General features: G+C 59.8%; 1 protein-coding gene across 3 annotated transcripts in view; it reads right to left on the bottom strand.

Annotated features, from left to right (window-relative positions):
• Positions 1–15,703, bottom strand: part of CAPZB (capping actin protein of muscle Z-line subunit beta) — a 140,444-nt gene that overhangs the window by 13,093 nt on the left and 111,648 nt on the right. For all 3 annotated transcript variants that reach the window (XM_055574294.1, XM_055574292.1, XM_055574293.1), the window contains exons 5-6: positions 5,126–5,267; positions 4,680–4,796 (exon numbers count right to left, since the gene is read on the bottom strand). In XM_055574294.1, coding sequence (XP_055430269.1) covers positions 4,680–4,796; positions 5,126–5,267 — 259 coding nt within the window. The remainder of the gene's footprint in view (positions 1–4,679; positions 4,797–5,125; positions 5,268–15,703) is intronic.

Here is a 15,703-nt window from a genome sequence, read left to right as displayed (position 1 = left end):
GCTGGACGGCATCACCGACTCAATGGACATGGGTTTGAGCAAGCTCCGGGAGTTGGTGATGGACAGGGAGGCCTGGCGTGCTGCAGTCCATGGGGTTGCAGGGAGTCAGACATGACTGAGCAACTGAACGGAACTGGAGGTCAAGAGTGACGGGACATATGTATACCTACGGCTGATTCATGGTGAGGTATGAAAGAAACCCGGAAAAAGAAATGGCAACCTACTCTAGTATTCTTGCCTGGAGAACCCCATGGACAGAGGAGCCTGGAGGGCTACAGTTCAAGGGGTTGTGAAGAGTTGGACACGACTGAGCAACTAACAGAAACACACGGAAGAAACCATTGCAATGTTGTTGGTGATCATCCTCTAATTTAAAATATACTCAATACATTAAAAAAAATCACTACGGGACTTCCCTGGTTGCAGCGCGTGAGAATCCACCTGCCAGTGTCGGGTGCTCAGGCCCTATCCCTGGTCCGGGAAGACTCCACGTGCCTCTGAGCTACTAAGCTGTGGGCTGCAATGACTGGAGCCCGAGTGCCTAGAACATGTGCCACAGCGAGAGGGGCTGACGCACGGGACGCCCGTGCACCCCCGAGAGCAGGCGCCCCAGCTCGCCGCAGCTGGAAAAGCCCGTGTACAGCAACGAAGCCCCCAAAAAATAACCAAGCTCCCAACTGATAATTTCCACCACGTTAAAAAACAATCAATGGCTATTAAAAGTACAATTATCTTACTGAAAAAAAAATCTTGATATTAAAAGGGATCCTCATGGAGTTCAGGCTGAAGACTGGAACGGACGTCCTCAGGGCTGCTGCAGGGCTGCCAGCCCGGCTTCCCGGAGGCCTGCAGGTCCCCTCCTGTTACACAGAGGCACCACCAGCCCACGCTGGCCGGGGCAAAGGCCTCCCCAAGGGACAGCCTGTTACGAGCCCTAAGAGTGGACTCTTAAGCAAGGGTCTTGAACTTGCTTAGAAACTTAACGTAGCACATGGAGAAGGAAGTGAAGGCTGCTCTAGGGGAGGGGGCATCTCGTGGTCTGAGCTCTCCCAGTTCACCTGACACATGCTTGGAAGGGGATCTTGGAGACGAGCTACTCGTGATAACCTGAGCCAGAGACGGGCAAGGGAAGGGTACACAGCAGCTGTGATACTGTGGCTCGTAAGGAACACACGCTTGGTCATTCGGATGACCCACACCCATCCCTCGTGTGCCTCTGGTCTTCATCCATGGCTCCTGGCTCACAGATCCCGAGACCCTAGGAGTTTCCTGAGAGCGAGCAGCAACAGCAGCATCTTTTACGATATTCAGTCTCATCTGCGCTTCCTGACATCAATTGCTTCAGGGCCATAAAGGGGAAACAAGTGCCTTGTCACTCGTAACAAGCTCTTTCCACCACGACTAGGTTTATGTGAACGAGGTGAGTTCTGGAAACCACTTCAGGATGGGGCCTGGTTGCCAGGGGCACCAATCACAAATGGAGGAGTGGAACTTTCAGTTCCACTTCTGGTTTCCAGGGGGTGGGGGGAGAAGGGATGGAGGTCGAATCAATCACCCGTGAGTTAATCAATCACGCCTTTGTCAGGAAGTCTCCGTGTGTTAGCTGCTCAGTCGTATCGGACTCTTTGTGACCCCATGGACTGTAGCCCTCAGGCTCCTCCGTCCGTGGAAGTCTGGCAAGAATACTGGCATGGATTGTCATTCCCTTCTCTAGGATCTTCCCAACCCAGGGATCAAACCCTGGTCTCCCGCATTGCAGGCAGATTCTTTACCATCTGAGCCACCAGGGAAGCCCAAGGAAGTCTCCGTGAAACCTCACAAAAAATGGGAATCAGAGAGCTTCCAGGTTGAGAAGCCAACCGGCTTCCAGGTGCCACCGTGCAGGGCCCCAAAACTCCACCAGGACAGCAGGCCTTGCTTGAGACCTCACCCTGCGGATCTCTTCATCTGGCTGTTGATCTGTGATGTTTAAACGTCCACTGCAATAAACCTGCAGGCTAATGAGTACATGGGTTTCTCTGGGTTCGGCGAGGAGCTCTAGTAAATTAATGGACCCCAAGGAAGGGGTCGTGGGAACTTCTGATGTGTAGCCAGTAGGTCAGAAGTGCAGGTGACAACCTGGACTCGCCTAGAGTCTGAAGGTGTGTCTCAGGGGAGGCGGGCAGGCAGCCGTTTGGGACTGAGCCCTGAACACGCAGCCTGACACTGTCTCCAGCGAGAGTGGCGCGCAGGACGCCCTGCCGGGGCCACACAGCTGCTGTTGGTGGCGTGGCCGTCACCCCCACCCCCGCCCAGAAGAGTAGCGTCTGTCAAATGTTAATGGGCACTTAAATTACTTGGAGACTTTTATGACATTGGGGTCTCAATTTGGTAGGTCAGGGCGGGGCCCTCACTCTCTGGACCTGTGAGCAGCTCTGTGGTACGCGGTGCTGATGCAGGGCCCTCCTGACTGGGCTGTGGGCAGGAAGGTGCCACCGAGCTGCAGAGGACGAGCCTCTCGGAGAGCCCGCCTGCCCCGTCAGGCTTGCAGGACCACAGCGACAGGAAACAGAGCAAAGCAAGGCTTCTTGCCACATCAAAGGAGCCTGAGGTGCAGAGATGCGCTGAGTCCTGAGGACGAGGGTGAGGCCGAGCCTGCAGCCACCTGGTCCCAGCACAGCAGGGAGCTGGCTGGGAAACAGCAGGCAGCATTCAGCCACAGGTACCTCAAACAGCATCTATTCGGAAATGTGAAGTCTGCTTAGGTGGTCAATGAGAACTGAACCAGCTCACCCTAAAGACCAGTGCCCTACAACTTCCTCTACGGAAGTCTCTGACAGCCATGCCGGAGAGCTCTGAACTTGGCTGTGAATTACTACAAAGACTCATTCGTCTGAGTTAATGTGCGGGAACAAAGCCAGAAGGAACAACGAACCCAGGGATGATGGAAACCGAGACTCAACATATCTGTCATGGGCAGAAGGGGCAGAGCCCGAAACGCGGGTCCACAGGGAAAACCTCGTTTTAAGAAAGATCAACCACACAGAAACAGAACGGAAAATCCCTGGACCGTCAATAGTTCATGGGAAAGAGGAGGGGGCAGGGGTGCCAACCAAGCCAACCGCACACCTGCAGGGCGCCCGCCAAGCGGCAGGGGACCCACCCTGGAGAGCAGGTTCTCTCCTGATGCCACTTCCTGCGGAGGCTGACGTGAAGGAAGTGGACTACCCGCAGGGCCGCGCGCCCCGGGGTGCCACCAAGGAGGGCAGCACAGGGCGTCCCATTGGGTTGGGAGATGCCCTCTGAACTCCTCCAACGTGCAGACACTGTGCCTCATGCAGGCTGTGGACAGCTTTAGCCAGACACTCGGTTTTTTTTGTCTGTATGAGATGAACGGATACTCTGGGGTTTGGAGAGTGCCCTGGTTGGGTGCAGAGTGGAGGATGCTGGTGACTGTCATTCCCTTGTGACCCCGTGTCCCTGGGGCGCTGCTGGGGGTGGGGGGGCTGGGAGTGGAGCAGAGAGCAGACGTGACCACCAGGCAGCTGCCGGGGGAGGCTGGCAACTGGCTCGGAGACTGAAGCAGGCTCTCCTCCTTCTGAAGCCCTGCAGCTTCCAGCTCAGCCAGTTCTCTCCTTCTGGGGACCCTGATGGCCAACCCCCAGCGGCCTGGTGCTCAGACCCCCTGGCCGCCATCACTGCTCACGCTGCCCACACCGACCACCCCCCCAAACTATGAAAAGCTGCCCGATTTCACTTCAGGAAACTGACACCCCCTGTTAGTCTAACTCCACCCACAGGTAGTCACGTGACCCTGGCCCCCGGAAGTGATTCTGTTCTGGACAAGCAGCCCGAGGCAGCAGGGAGACGCTCTCCCCTAGGATGGCCAGAGGTCGCCAGGCGCCCCCACGCAGAGGTTCAGGGTCCCGTCCACATCACGTGCGTCTGAGACCCCGCTGGGCGGGACGACAACGGGACTTCGCAAGTATGTGAGCTGGCTCGTTTCCGTTTTTGCTTACGCTGCTTAGTTTTGCTTCTGCCACCTGCGAGCAGGACTCACAATTAACAAGTGAATCCATTCGAAAATGCAGCCAGTAGCACGTCCCAAACATACAGGAGCGCCTTCCTGCAAGCACCTGACCCGAGGGACAAGTCTCACATACAGGAGCGCCCTACTGCAAGCACCTGACCCGAGGGACAAGTCTCACATACAGGAGCGCCTTCCTGCAAGCACCTGACCCGAGGGACAAGTCTCACATACAGGAGCGCCTTCCTGCAAGCACCTGACCCGAGGGACAAGTCTCACATACAGGAGCGCCTTCCTGCAAGCACCTGACCCGAGGGAAAAGTCTCACATACAGGAGCGCCTTACTGCAAGCACCTGACCCGAGGGACAAGTCTCACATACAGGAGCGCCTTCCTGCAAGCACCTGACCTGAGGGACAAGTCTCACATACAGGAGCGCCTTACTGCAAGCACCTGACCCGAGGGACAAGTCTCACATACAGGAGCGCCTTACTGCAAGCACCTTGACCCGAGGGAAAAGTCCCCCATGACTGAGTCTCAGCAATCACCCACAGGCCTGCGGGGCACCCCACTCGTCACACAGGCCGGCCCTGGACCCTGTGGGGGCAGCTGCCCACGCATCTCCACACACGGCCAGTGCTGGGGCTGGCCTGGGCACTGCCCACTCGCTCTACCTGTCTGGTGAGGCTGCCTCCGAGGTTCATGGTGCCAGAGCCGGATTTGTTGGTTTGCAGCCACAGCATCACCGTGGAGGTCAGCTTGTAATGGGCGGTGCGACCACTGGACTTCTCCTGCAGGACGAGACAGAGATCAGAACCTCGCGTGTGACCCTGAGCTGAGCCCCAAGGGGCCCCTGAATTCAGGTCATTCGAGCATTCCCTTCCTAAGACCTCACCATGATGTGACCTTGTAAAAATCCCAAACGGTTTTTAAATTTAGGGGTGAATCTGCAATCATGTGTACCCCAGTCCTCTGGGGACCTTTTTCATCAGGGACGACTGTACTCCCGACTTATCTCCGTCCACACGGCTGTGGGCACTCGCAGGAAGCAGCGGGGCTTTACACACCACAACATCGCCTCATCAAGCAGCACCCCAGGGCCAGCTGCGGGAAGCCGTACCTGCACCTCCACCACGTGGATGGAGTCCCAACAGCCTTTGATCTTCTTTGATCCATCTCCAGCCTTCTTTATGAGGATCACTCCAGCAAAACCATGATCCAGATCCCAGAGGTAGACAGATGAGACACCACCTTCAAAATACCTGCAGCAAACAGGCCCACATCCTGTTAAACGTTAAGCCCGTCAAACTGCAGATCACCGCCCCAGGTCCCAGGGGGGCGCGTTGGCCCAGAGTCGTCTGGACGTCCATCTGGGTTTACAGGCCCTCCCTATCGGGGCGCCACGGGTGGTTCGAGGCTGTGTCCTGCGCGTCTGCTGGGCAGGGGAGAGGGCGCTGCACCCTCTGGGGCCAGGGGCCGGGGGCCGGGTCACAGAAGGAGCACAGAGTGAGGAGTCCTGAGCTGACTCTGAGCCTGAGCTGCCCTCCGATGCTAGCTCTGCAGCCTCCGCCGAGCCGGCACAACGCCTCCAGGCTTCACATCACTTTCAGAGGAAGGATCCGCTAACATGTGTGACATGTAACAGACACTCAGTGGGGCTCATTACTACTGAGTCATCGTTACAGTCTGATATTCCTATCTTTTGGGATGGCTACTTTACAGGTGAAAAAGAAGAGGGAAAAAAAAAAAAAAACCCACAGCAACAACAGTCCAGACTCCTCCCACCGAGAGCAGACACGGCTCTCCTCCCCTCCAGGATGCTCCACGCCTGCACACCCCAGGGGTCTATGGGTCTTTCAGAGCACCGGCTGCGACAATGAGGTTGGAACTCAGCCTTCTCTGCAGGTCTGCAGCAATATTGAATCAGAGCTCCTGCTGCTGCTGCTAAGTTGCTTCAGTCGTGTCCAACTCTGTGCGACCCCATAAACGGCAGCCCACCAGGCTCCCCCGTCCCTGGGATTCTCCAGGCAAGAATGCTGGAGTGGGTTGCCATTTCCTTCTCCAATGCATGAAAGTGAAAAGTGAAAGTGAAGACGCTTAGTCGTATCCGACTCTCAGCGACCCCATGGACTGCAGCCTACCAGGATCCTTGGTCCATGGGATTTTCCAGGCACGAGTACTGGAGTGGGGTGCCACTGCCTTCTCCAATCAGAGCTCCTAATTCAGCTCAAATGCAAGAGGCTAAGAAAAAGCCAGAGGAGTTGAGAAATTCAGGAGAGGATCCCAGGTCCACGGGCACCAGGCAGCAACTGTGCGTGCAGGTCTGAGGGCCTCGGGCAGCAGAGACTTCGTGCAGCGACTCCCAACTGAGGCTCTGGGAAGAGCTCACCTCTGGCAGCTCACGTATTCGCTACTGGAAAGTCTGTGGCCTCTCTGACCCCAATTAACCCCGTGTGGATGGTGCGGCAGGCACATTCCAGGTCCCTCCAGCAGGGCCTGGGCCACACACGGCCTCAGACACAAGCAGCAGGGCAGGCACCGAAACACGTGGGCGGGGCGTCAGGCAGACAGGGGTCCCCATCCCCGCCCGCGCCTGCGCCTACTCGCCCAACGGCGACTCATCCACAGCAAGAGCTGTGCGAACGCGGCCGCGGTCTCCTTATGACACAGGGACACTGTTCAGAGATAAAAGCAATATGGGAGGACCTCCCTGGTGGTCCCGTGGGCGAGAATCCACCTGCCAACACACGAGGCGCAGGTTCGATTCCTGGTCCAGGAAGATGACCTGGCTCCCTCCACGAGCCGCAGGGGAACTAAGCCCGAGCACCCCAACTACCAAGCCCTCGGGGCCTGGAGCCCGTGCGCCCGAGAAGCCACTGCAGTGAGAAGCCTCCGCATGCTGCAACCAGAGAAAGCCCAGGGGCCGCAGCAAGACCGCGCGCGCCCGAAAACACACACTTAAAAGAAGGAGGTACCCGACCAAGGGTTATCCTCATGACAAATAAGAAAGACAAACATCTGTGTGAATTATACCTCGATGATGGTATCACACAACGACAATATAAATGGTAAACAGTACTCCTTAGAGAATGCATGTGATGGGTGTGCAAGAATTCTTTGTATTCTTGTTTGGATAACTTTGCTATAAATCTGAAACTCTTTCAGACTAAGTTTTTGCACAAAGGCCCCAGCGTGTGATCCACGCCAGGGTGAAACCAGACCAGCGGACAGAAAAGGCAGGCGCCCCCGTGCTGCTGAGCTGCAGGCCCCGGGGCGGCCGGGTTCCCCCGCTTGGGCCCAGCACAGCCCCCTGGGCTGGGCGCCTGCAGCTCCACACTCGGTCTGCTCCCAGAGCCGCCCTGCCAGGGCCCCTCAGGCAGGCTGCCCCCGCTGCTCATCCCGCACACGTAACTGTCAGCCAAGACTAACGGTTTCGTGTCCCCTGGTGAGCTGGCCGTGAGGAGGGGCTGACGGCAGGAGGACATTTGGGGTGCCGGCCCCTGGGCCAAATGTCGGTAAGAAGACCAAGAAGGGGGCAGACTCCGGCTCCAGGCCAGGGCAGTGGTGCAGGGAAAGCGCGGGAGAAGGAAGAGAGCTGCCTGGGGGGCCCAGTGACCTCCAGGAAACTGGCCGGCACTGGGCACTTGGGGACCCCGTTCAGGACGGCTCTTTCCCTCGTTCTAGATCTCTCTCCGAACCCCAAGCGGTAAGGCTTCTGGCTCAGAGCCTGAGACGCCCCCTCCACCCACAAGCCACCTGGATCTGGCCCGGCCTGCAGTGGGCTGGGCACACACAGGGCCCCCCTGGATCGCCCCTGGGCCCTCATGCAGGCAAGCGGAAGCCACTCTTTCCAGGGCCCTGCCTGCTCGCTCTCCTGGGTTTTGCCCCCTCTCCCCCCCAGCATCCACCAGGAAGCAGAGCAGCGCCACTGGGCAGGAGCGGGCAGCCCACAGCAGACCTGCCAATACCCGTCCTGGCAGGACAGGTGGCTGGCTTCCAACGTATGGTTTTCCCTTCTTGTCTGCAAGTCGGGAGAGCAGCCCCACATCAAAAGGGGAAAAACGACACCTTTTAAAAAGCAGCTTTTCCGGCGCACAACCTCTGGCCTCACCTGCCCCCCAGACCAGAGTGCTGTTCTCTGTGCTGGGGCTCAGGCAGGGCAGGGTAGGCCATGCTGGGAGGGAGCCGGCCGAGGGCCTGGTGGATTGATAGCCCTCACCCACATCACCCAGCAAGCAGTTCAGAAGCACCAGGCGGTCTGTGGTCAAGCCCCTCAGTCCGCTCCCTGGGATCCCTGTTTTCTTCCAAAGAAACCACACAGTGGCGTTTGACATGGAAAGCAGAACCGGGTGCTCCTACTCCCGGCTCCCTCTGGGGATGGCGTCTCCCTGGCATCCCCACTGCCCAGTGGACCACCCTGGCCGGGGCCCTTTAGGTTCACGACCTGGGGGACACAGGAGGGCAGTACAAGCTTGAGTCTGGCCTCATGGGGGTTACTATTCTTTCCTCCAAATTAAAAAGAAAAATAATCGTTACAACGTTGTTCTATGAAAGAGAAATTTAACATTTAGCCCCTAACACCATAAATCAACGTTTCCCATAAACCTCATTTTTCCAAACTCCCCTCTAGTCTATGCCCAGACGCTTGCTTTGTACGTAACTGGAAGCACAGCAAGGGGACTGGGCTGGGCTTGGCTTTTCCCCACTTGGCGGGAATCACGCGCACCTTCGTGGGGCCACGTGATCGCCAGAACTGGTTTTAACAGCGGGGACGGTACTACGGTGGGTGGTGTCCGAATTTACCGTCCATCTGACTTTTTATAAAGCAATGGCGGCAGCTGCAGCCCGGGGCTGCGGTTCCCGTGCGCCCGAGCTCGGACTCGCGTTCCACTCCACCTCCGGGGACGTGTGTAGCTGCAAGTCTCGACCCGACGCGCCAAGACAGACGGCACAGGGATGAGCGAGCAGGCAGGGCTGGCTCAGCACCGCCCACAATGCTGGCCGCTGGGGCAAGGTGCCTGCGGGCACAGACAGCCCGCGTCCCGCGGTTTACGGCCCAGCTCTGTGCGCGCATTAATTAAAGAAGGGACCTCAGCAGGTTTTTGGAAACTTATTCCTGCCTACCTTACTTTGATCATAATGACATGAAACGGGGGGGAAGAATAATTTTTATGTGGTTCACATTTATGAGTCTTTACATAAAGGCTTTTGTGGGCATTTTAAGAATGTGCTAAAATGTGTCTGAAACCACATAAAGCATCTGAGGAGCCGCGGCCAGCACCAACAGCGCACACGTGGAAGCACTTTACCCACCTCTGGGTGTTTAATGAGTCAAGTAGTATCAATATTGTTTAAATGCCAGCATGCCATTTCAATAAGGCGGCTCCCCATCGCTGGGGACGTGAATGGGGTTCGCCCGGCGGCCTGTGCTCTGACCTGGTTCCGTCGGGGACATCGGGGACCCCGTCACAGGGGAGGGCGGACAGGCCCAGTATCGCGGCCACGGCCCCGCTGAGCTGAGCTCGACGGAAATGGTCCCCAGTCGAGTGGGCCGCCTGGGGAACATCGTTAAAACGCAGATGCCCCGAACTGAACCCCTTGGGCTTCTCTCAGGCCTTCAGGGAGTGAGGGCTGAAACCCACACATGTGGTAAGGCTCAGTCAGTCGGTGGGGACACGGTGAAGAAGCCGCCGTGGAAAGATGAGCCAGGAAACCCTGGGTCCTTCACATCCCAGGATCATCAGGAGTAGGGGATGGGAGAGCAGCCCAGACCGGCCCAGGAACGAGAGGAAAACGCAGCTTTGCAGTCCACTCAAGAGGGAGCTCCGTCAACCATGGGCTCCCAGTCTCGGTGGCTTTCAAGACCGCCCCGGCAGAGATGAACATTTCTTAAGGCAAACGTAGCCATCCGGAGCTCAGACAGCAGGGACTACAGTCAAGGGGCACCTGGGCTGGCTCTGTAAGTCCCACCGTCTGAAAAACACCATGCTGACTACAACCAGGTTTCATCAACTTCAAAAAGGCCGAGTCCCCAGGAGCTAGGAGTCGTGGGCAAGCCCTCGGGTGGCGGGCCGCTGACCTGCACAGCCAGTCGCGGCGGAGCGCCTGGGTGGTGGCCTCTCCATCCGTGAGCCCCTGCACCCGGGTCAGTGAGGCGCCCGGGGCGTCCGGACTCCGTTCTCCCCAGAGAGCCATTCCTCCCCTGAAATGCCCTCGTCCACTGGGCCAGAGTCAGGGCCACACACAGGTTCCATGACCCTAAGTCTCCAACCGCGGGACTTCTGGGGAGGAGAAGAGAAAAATGCAATACTTCACTCTCAAAATGATCTACTTCACCAAAGAAAGGAATGAGAAACAGCCACCTATTCTGGCTCCCTGAGCTTTATGGGGTGTTTGAGGCTGAGCTGTGCGTGGAGACGGGATGGAAACTCGGCTCAGGAATCTGGGCTGTAACCCACCTTGGCCAACATGGGGCCACGCGTGTAACAGGAAAGGCGGGACTGGATGGGCTTCGCGGCTGGCCTCCCTCCCTCCCGTCAAATCACCCCCTGGGAGCCGGGCTGGACTCAGCTCTAACGCAGAGGCCCCAGCAAGTGAGGATCACATGCACGACCCGCACGCAAGAGTCACAGCCGGCCCAGCTCTGTGGGCACAGGCCCTTCACGGCTTCACTCCAATGTGCGGGCCCTCAGCTGGGAGCGGGCGAGCGGCGGGCATGGCCGTGGGTCTCTGGCAGGGCGATGACTCCCCCCACCCCGGAGGCGGAGGACGCGGGTCACCCCCGGACCCAGACTGGTCGGGGGAGGGGCCGGCACAAGGCCCCGCCCCCAGGTGCTGGGCTGAGCACTGCACAAGCTGGCGCCCTTAAGCAAAGCCGGGAGGAACGAGGGGGACGCGTGGGGTGCCCGTGTGGCGCTCTCATTCCTCAGGTAGAAACGCTGGCCCTGACGACGCTCCAGGATCTGGAGGCTGCGGGAGGGCTGGTGTGAGGGTGGCCCCGAGAGCTGCGGTGCAGCCTCCTAACCCCTTGTCGCGTGCACTGGGACTCGGCTCCACACCTCCAGGGATGGTCAGTTCTGCCACGGTTTTCAGAACCCCTGCCCACGGCCTCAGGAGAGGCTTGCGGTGTAAACACCTCCAGCACACACAGGTGCGGACGGGCCGGCGGGCTCAGGTACACGCTGCTTTAACGCCGGTGCACTCGGCCGCGCACATCTGGACGGAGGCTGTGGTGCTGCACAGCCTCTTTACAAGCCTTTTGCTTTCGTCCTTGAAGAGGGATGACGAAGGCCTCGCTGGGAACAACGGCCCTCGTATCTGACCGTGCCCCCGCAAGCACCTTCGGTCACTTTGGGCTGCCCGGGGAAATGCCGCCCTCCCTGAGGGGACGTGGACAGTCAAGGTCTGCCGGAGTTTCGGGGCCACTGCCCGAAGGCTGTGAGCTGTGTCACAGGCCTTGCGTACGCTACCTTAGAGTTACGATCATGGACACCCAGGGAGAGAAAGGAACGCACCCGAGGCACACGGCAGAGGAGGGGGAGCTGGAGGCCCCAGAACCGTGCCCTGTTCTGCTGGCCCGGGTTCAGCCCGTGAGGCTGGACTCAGGTAAGCTCACCGCCCCCACGCAGCTGCCTCAAGGTGGAGGAGCAGTCAGGGCAGGGAGGAAGGGGTCTCCAGGAGTCAGGCGGCGCTGGGCACCCCACACAGGGAGCTCTGGAGAGGAGGGCCTTCCACTTGCAGGGGGCAGCAGGGGTTGCTGGCTGAGCCTCTGTGAGACCACCAGCCTGGACACCTGCACAGAACTGCTTCCCGGTGAGCCCGGGAGGACCAGGGAGCTCCGCCAGCGGGAGTAGATCCTCACTTCACCCCAACACGTGCAGCCACAAAGCCTGATGCGTGACCCTGGAGGAGCCGGTCCCTGACGCTGACCGGGGATCTGTCTGCAAATGGAGTTGTTCTCCGCACGCTCCTGTTTTCCATTTAACTTCCTTCCAGCAGAGGACAATCAATGAGTGCCAAGGCACGCAGGCCCTGGGCACGGCCTGGGGACCAGGCAAAGCAGACCAAGCGGCTGGGCTGTCACTGGGCTCCAGGCTGGGAGCAGTGGGCGGCCGGCTGGACCCGCCTGCAGGGGCTCCGGCACCTCCACTGATGCCCCCGCCTCTGAAATACACCACGAGAGCAGGAAGCGACTCAACTCCCCCAGGTGGCCAGGCTTCTCCTCGCTTGCCTCCCACATGATCAGAGCAGAGCAGCTGAGGCGAGCCTGACTTTCTCCCTTAGCTGCTTCCTGTACCCTCACCCCAGCCCAAGTCCACAGGCAGGGCGGGTTCTCAGAGGCCCTCCGATGGACGCGTAGCTGAAGATACGAAGAATGTATGTGGAAACTCAAACACTAACTACGCTGCCAACGTGCTCAGAGCCAGACATGACTTCCCCCCTCCAGCCCTCTGTCCCCACAGCACAGGATTTGCAGCAGAGGGAGGTGTGGCAGGGCCTCCATGCACAGAGAGGCCCTCCACCTCTGGGCAGAGACCCCCTAGATGAATCAAAGGGGCAGACGGCGAGGGTGAGGGCCAAGGCAGGTGGTCCAGGCCTCACCTTCCCGAGAACGTTCCTGAACACTTCCGTGACCTCAGCTCACGCTGCTCACTGCTCTCACCCGTTTCCCACCTGGTCTCTCATTCTGGAGACCTAGGGAGCTTGGACCGGCCGTCTCTGGGGAGGGGGACACAGGGTAACCTCAGGCCACAGGTGCCGCGGTCAGACCAGGAGGAGCCCGGGTCAGGGTCTGCCTCCCCAGCCTGCAGAGCCTTGGGGGACGGCGGAGGTCATACAGTGAGCACTGTCCAAGGTACTCCAGGACCTGCAGCCCCTTCCCCAGGTGCGGAGGACAACACCCCGGCCACGCTGCACAAGGGCCTCTGCGGCTCTTACCACCGTCCGGTCCTGGCGGCCCACGCTCTCCCGCCTCACCAGCAAGGCCCTTGGCTCAGAGAAGCCCACCCGGTCCTCCTGCTCTGGTTACACAGCCTGGCCTGGCTACCCATGACCACCTGAGGCTCCACGATTCGCCAGGAGGCCTCACTGGACTCAGAAGAGCCGTGCTCGCAGCCCCGCGTCACTCCAGGGAAAGGAGATAGCAGAGGCCGTGGAGGGAACCAGGTGCAGGCTCCCAAGACGCCCCTGGCTCCCAGCACCGAGCCACATGGGGTGCCCTCAGGTCCCAGCGATGGGCCGCGGAGCCCCCCAGTCTCAACGCCCACTGCTCTTCCTGGTGAGCCCTCTGCCTTGTACACAGGCTCTGGGAGGGAGGCTGCAGCTCAGCACAAACCACGGTGTCTACGTGACAGTCTCTGCACCGTGACCATTCCTATCAGGGAGCACAGGAAGCCCCCCAAGTCCAAGTTCCAGGAGGCCAGCCCAGGAAGCGCGGCCTCCGGCCTGTGATGCCAGGACGTCCCCCGTAACAGGGACGCCGCTCTGGGCCCCCACAATCCCGCTGTGGGCGCTCTCCCCACCACAGCGCCCGCGTTTCGGTCTCTCTTAGCGCTTACCAAGCGAGTCCTTAGCGCCTCGGTTCACTCTGTCCCCTGGGGACCCCTCACCCGCATGGCACCAGCACCACTGAGAGCACCGCAGGGTCTCGGGAAACACTGGAGGCTCGGTCACAAGGACTGCCTCCCGTCACCGCACACGGCGACCACTGCAGCCTGCTGCTGAAGCAGACCTCCTTGGGGCCTCACTGAACGCTGGGGCCGGGCCCCACTGAAGCCTGCAGCCTCCTGAGTGCGGCCTGCTGTCCGCCGCGTCTGCACTCACCCCACGGCCACAACTGCAAACCCACCCGACCTAAGACCGCCCCACACAGGACTACCGCCCAACGAGGACGAGTCCGTTACCCTCGAGGGGCCAAGTGGACACAGGGGAGCCTTGGGAGGGGAACAGCACCCCCCACCAAGACAGGCACGGCTCAATGAGACAAGGAAACAGAGGCTCAGCAAGTGGACCCCTGGCCCACCGTCAGCGAGCAAGGACACAACAGAGAACTGAGGCCCGGCCTCCTCCACAGCACAGCTCCGCCCCACTCTGCAGCCTGACCTGGACACAGTCCTGGGGTCAGAGCCAGCTCCTGGGAGGTATCCAGGCCCACCCACCCCCAGTCACCTGCTTCCCAGACTTCTGCTGGGCTTCCCAGGTGGCACCAGTGGTAAAGACCCGGCCTGCAGGTGTGCCCCCGGGTCGGGAAGAGCGCCTGCCGGTGCAGGAGACACGCCACGCAGGTGTGCCCCCGGGTCGGGAAGAGCGCCTGCCGGTGCAGGAGACATGACACGCAGGTGTGACCCCGGGTCGGGAAGAGCGCCTGGAGGAGGGCATGGCAGCCCACCCCAGTATTCTTGCCTGGAGAATCCCACGGACAGAGGAGCCTGGCGGGCTACAGCCGTGGGGCCGCAGAGTCGGACACGACTGAGTGAGGACACGCACGCACACTTCTGCTACTTCCGCTTCAGCAGCCAGCCTCCCGCTGCCACCTACGAGTCCCGTCGGGACAGACAAACTCTCGGGCCCAACGCTCACGTCCCAGGAAGAGGTGGCCCCTTGGGGCCCAGGGTGCGAGGTCTGTTTTGAAGACACAAGAAACCTGGGCAACAGACTTTCCCTTACAGGCCCCTGGACACCCTGCACTCGCCGGCTGGTGCTGCTCAAGCACCACCTAACGGAGGCCCGGGGGAGGGAAGGGAAGCAGGAAGGACGGAAACAGCCAGAACTGTAAGGCGGGCCCCAGGGCAGCGAGAGGAGGCGGAGGAGGACCGCAGCCGCGGCCGGGAGAGGCTCGCGGGCCCTGCGCTTGCCACGGGGGCGCCAGCCTCGTTTCACTCTGTAAACTTCTTCCAGACAAGAGCGGCTGATTAGAAAACCTAATTAAAGCGTTTGAAGATTATCTCGGACCCAAAGCAAGGAAGAACACAAAGTGCCTTCCCGCCCTGTGCCTCCGCACCCCCGACTCTGGCCTTCATTAAGCTTTGATTTCAATCAATTGCACACCCACTAAAATTAACTTATAAGGCCAATAAATTGCAACCGCATGTTCGAAGGTATTATCTGCTGCGAGCCAAGAGCCGAGGATTGCAGAGCGTAGGGCAAGCTGTCTGGCACACATGGGAGCAATCATGTCTGAGAGAAAGCAGTGCCAGGCCCTGGGTTAGAACATCTGGGCTCGGAAGAACCCGGGCTGACCGAGGGCCCAGTGTGGAAGCCAGAGCGGGGAAGGTTCCCCTCTTCCCTGGGAACCTGGGAACGCAAAGCGCTGACCGCAGGGGGCGCAGCGGCCTGCTGGTGGCTCACACCGCAAACGAGATGCTTCTCTGGCAGCAGCAAGCGCCAACCTCTGCTAGGCCTCCCTCAGGGAGACGGCTCACTGGGCACCCCAGGCCTGGGCCTGAGAAAGCGGAGATGGCTCTGCCAGGAAAGCAGCGTCCCCGTGAGCCAGGTGCCTGAGAAGTGGCCCTTTCCACTCCTTCTCCTGGCGCCCAGGGCTACTGGGGCTGGAGACCACCTGGGGGCATGGTGGGGAAGACTGGGAGCCGCTGGGATGTTGGCGGCCAGGGTGGGAGGGCCTGGGGAGTGATGACATTCCAGACTGGCGAGCAGACGATGGCCTCCCCCAGTGCAAGCACTCCAGCAGAGCCCGCCTGTC

Source organism: Bubalus kerabau, chromosome 3 (assembly GCF_029407905.1).
Source record: "Bubalus kerabau isolate K-KA32 ecotype Philippines breed swamp buffalo chromosome 3, PCC_UOA_SB_1v2, whole genome shotgun sequence".
Lineage (NCBI taxonomy): Eukaryota > Metazoa > Chordata > Mammalia > Artiodactyla > Bovidae > Bubalus > Bubalus kerabau.
This window is presented reverse-complemented; position numbering and strand designations above follow the sequence as displayed.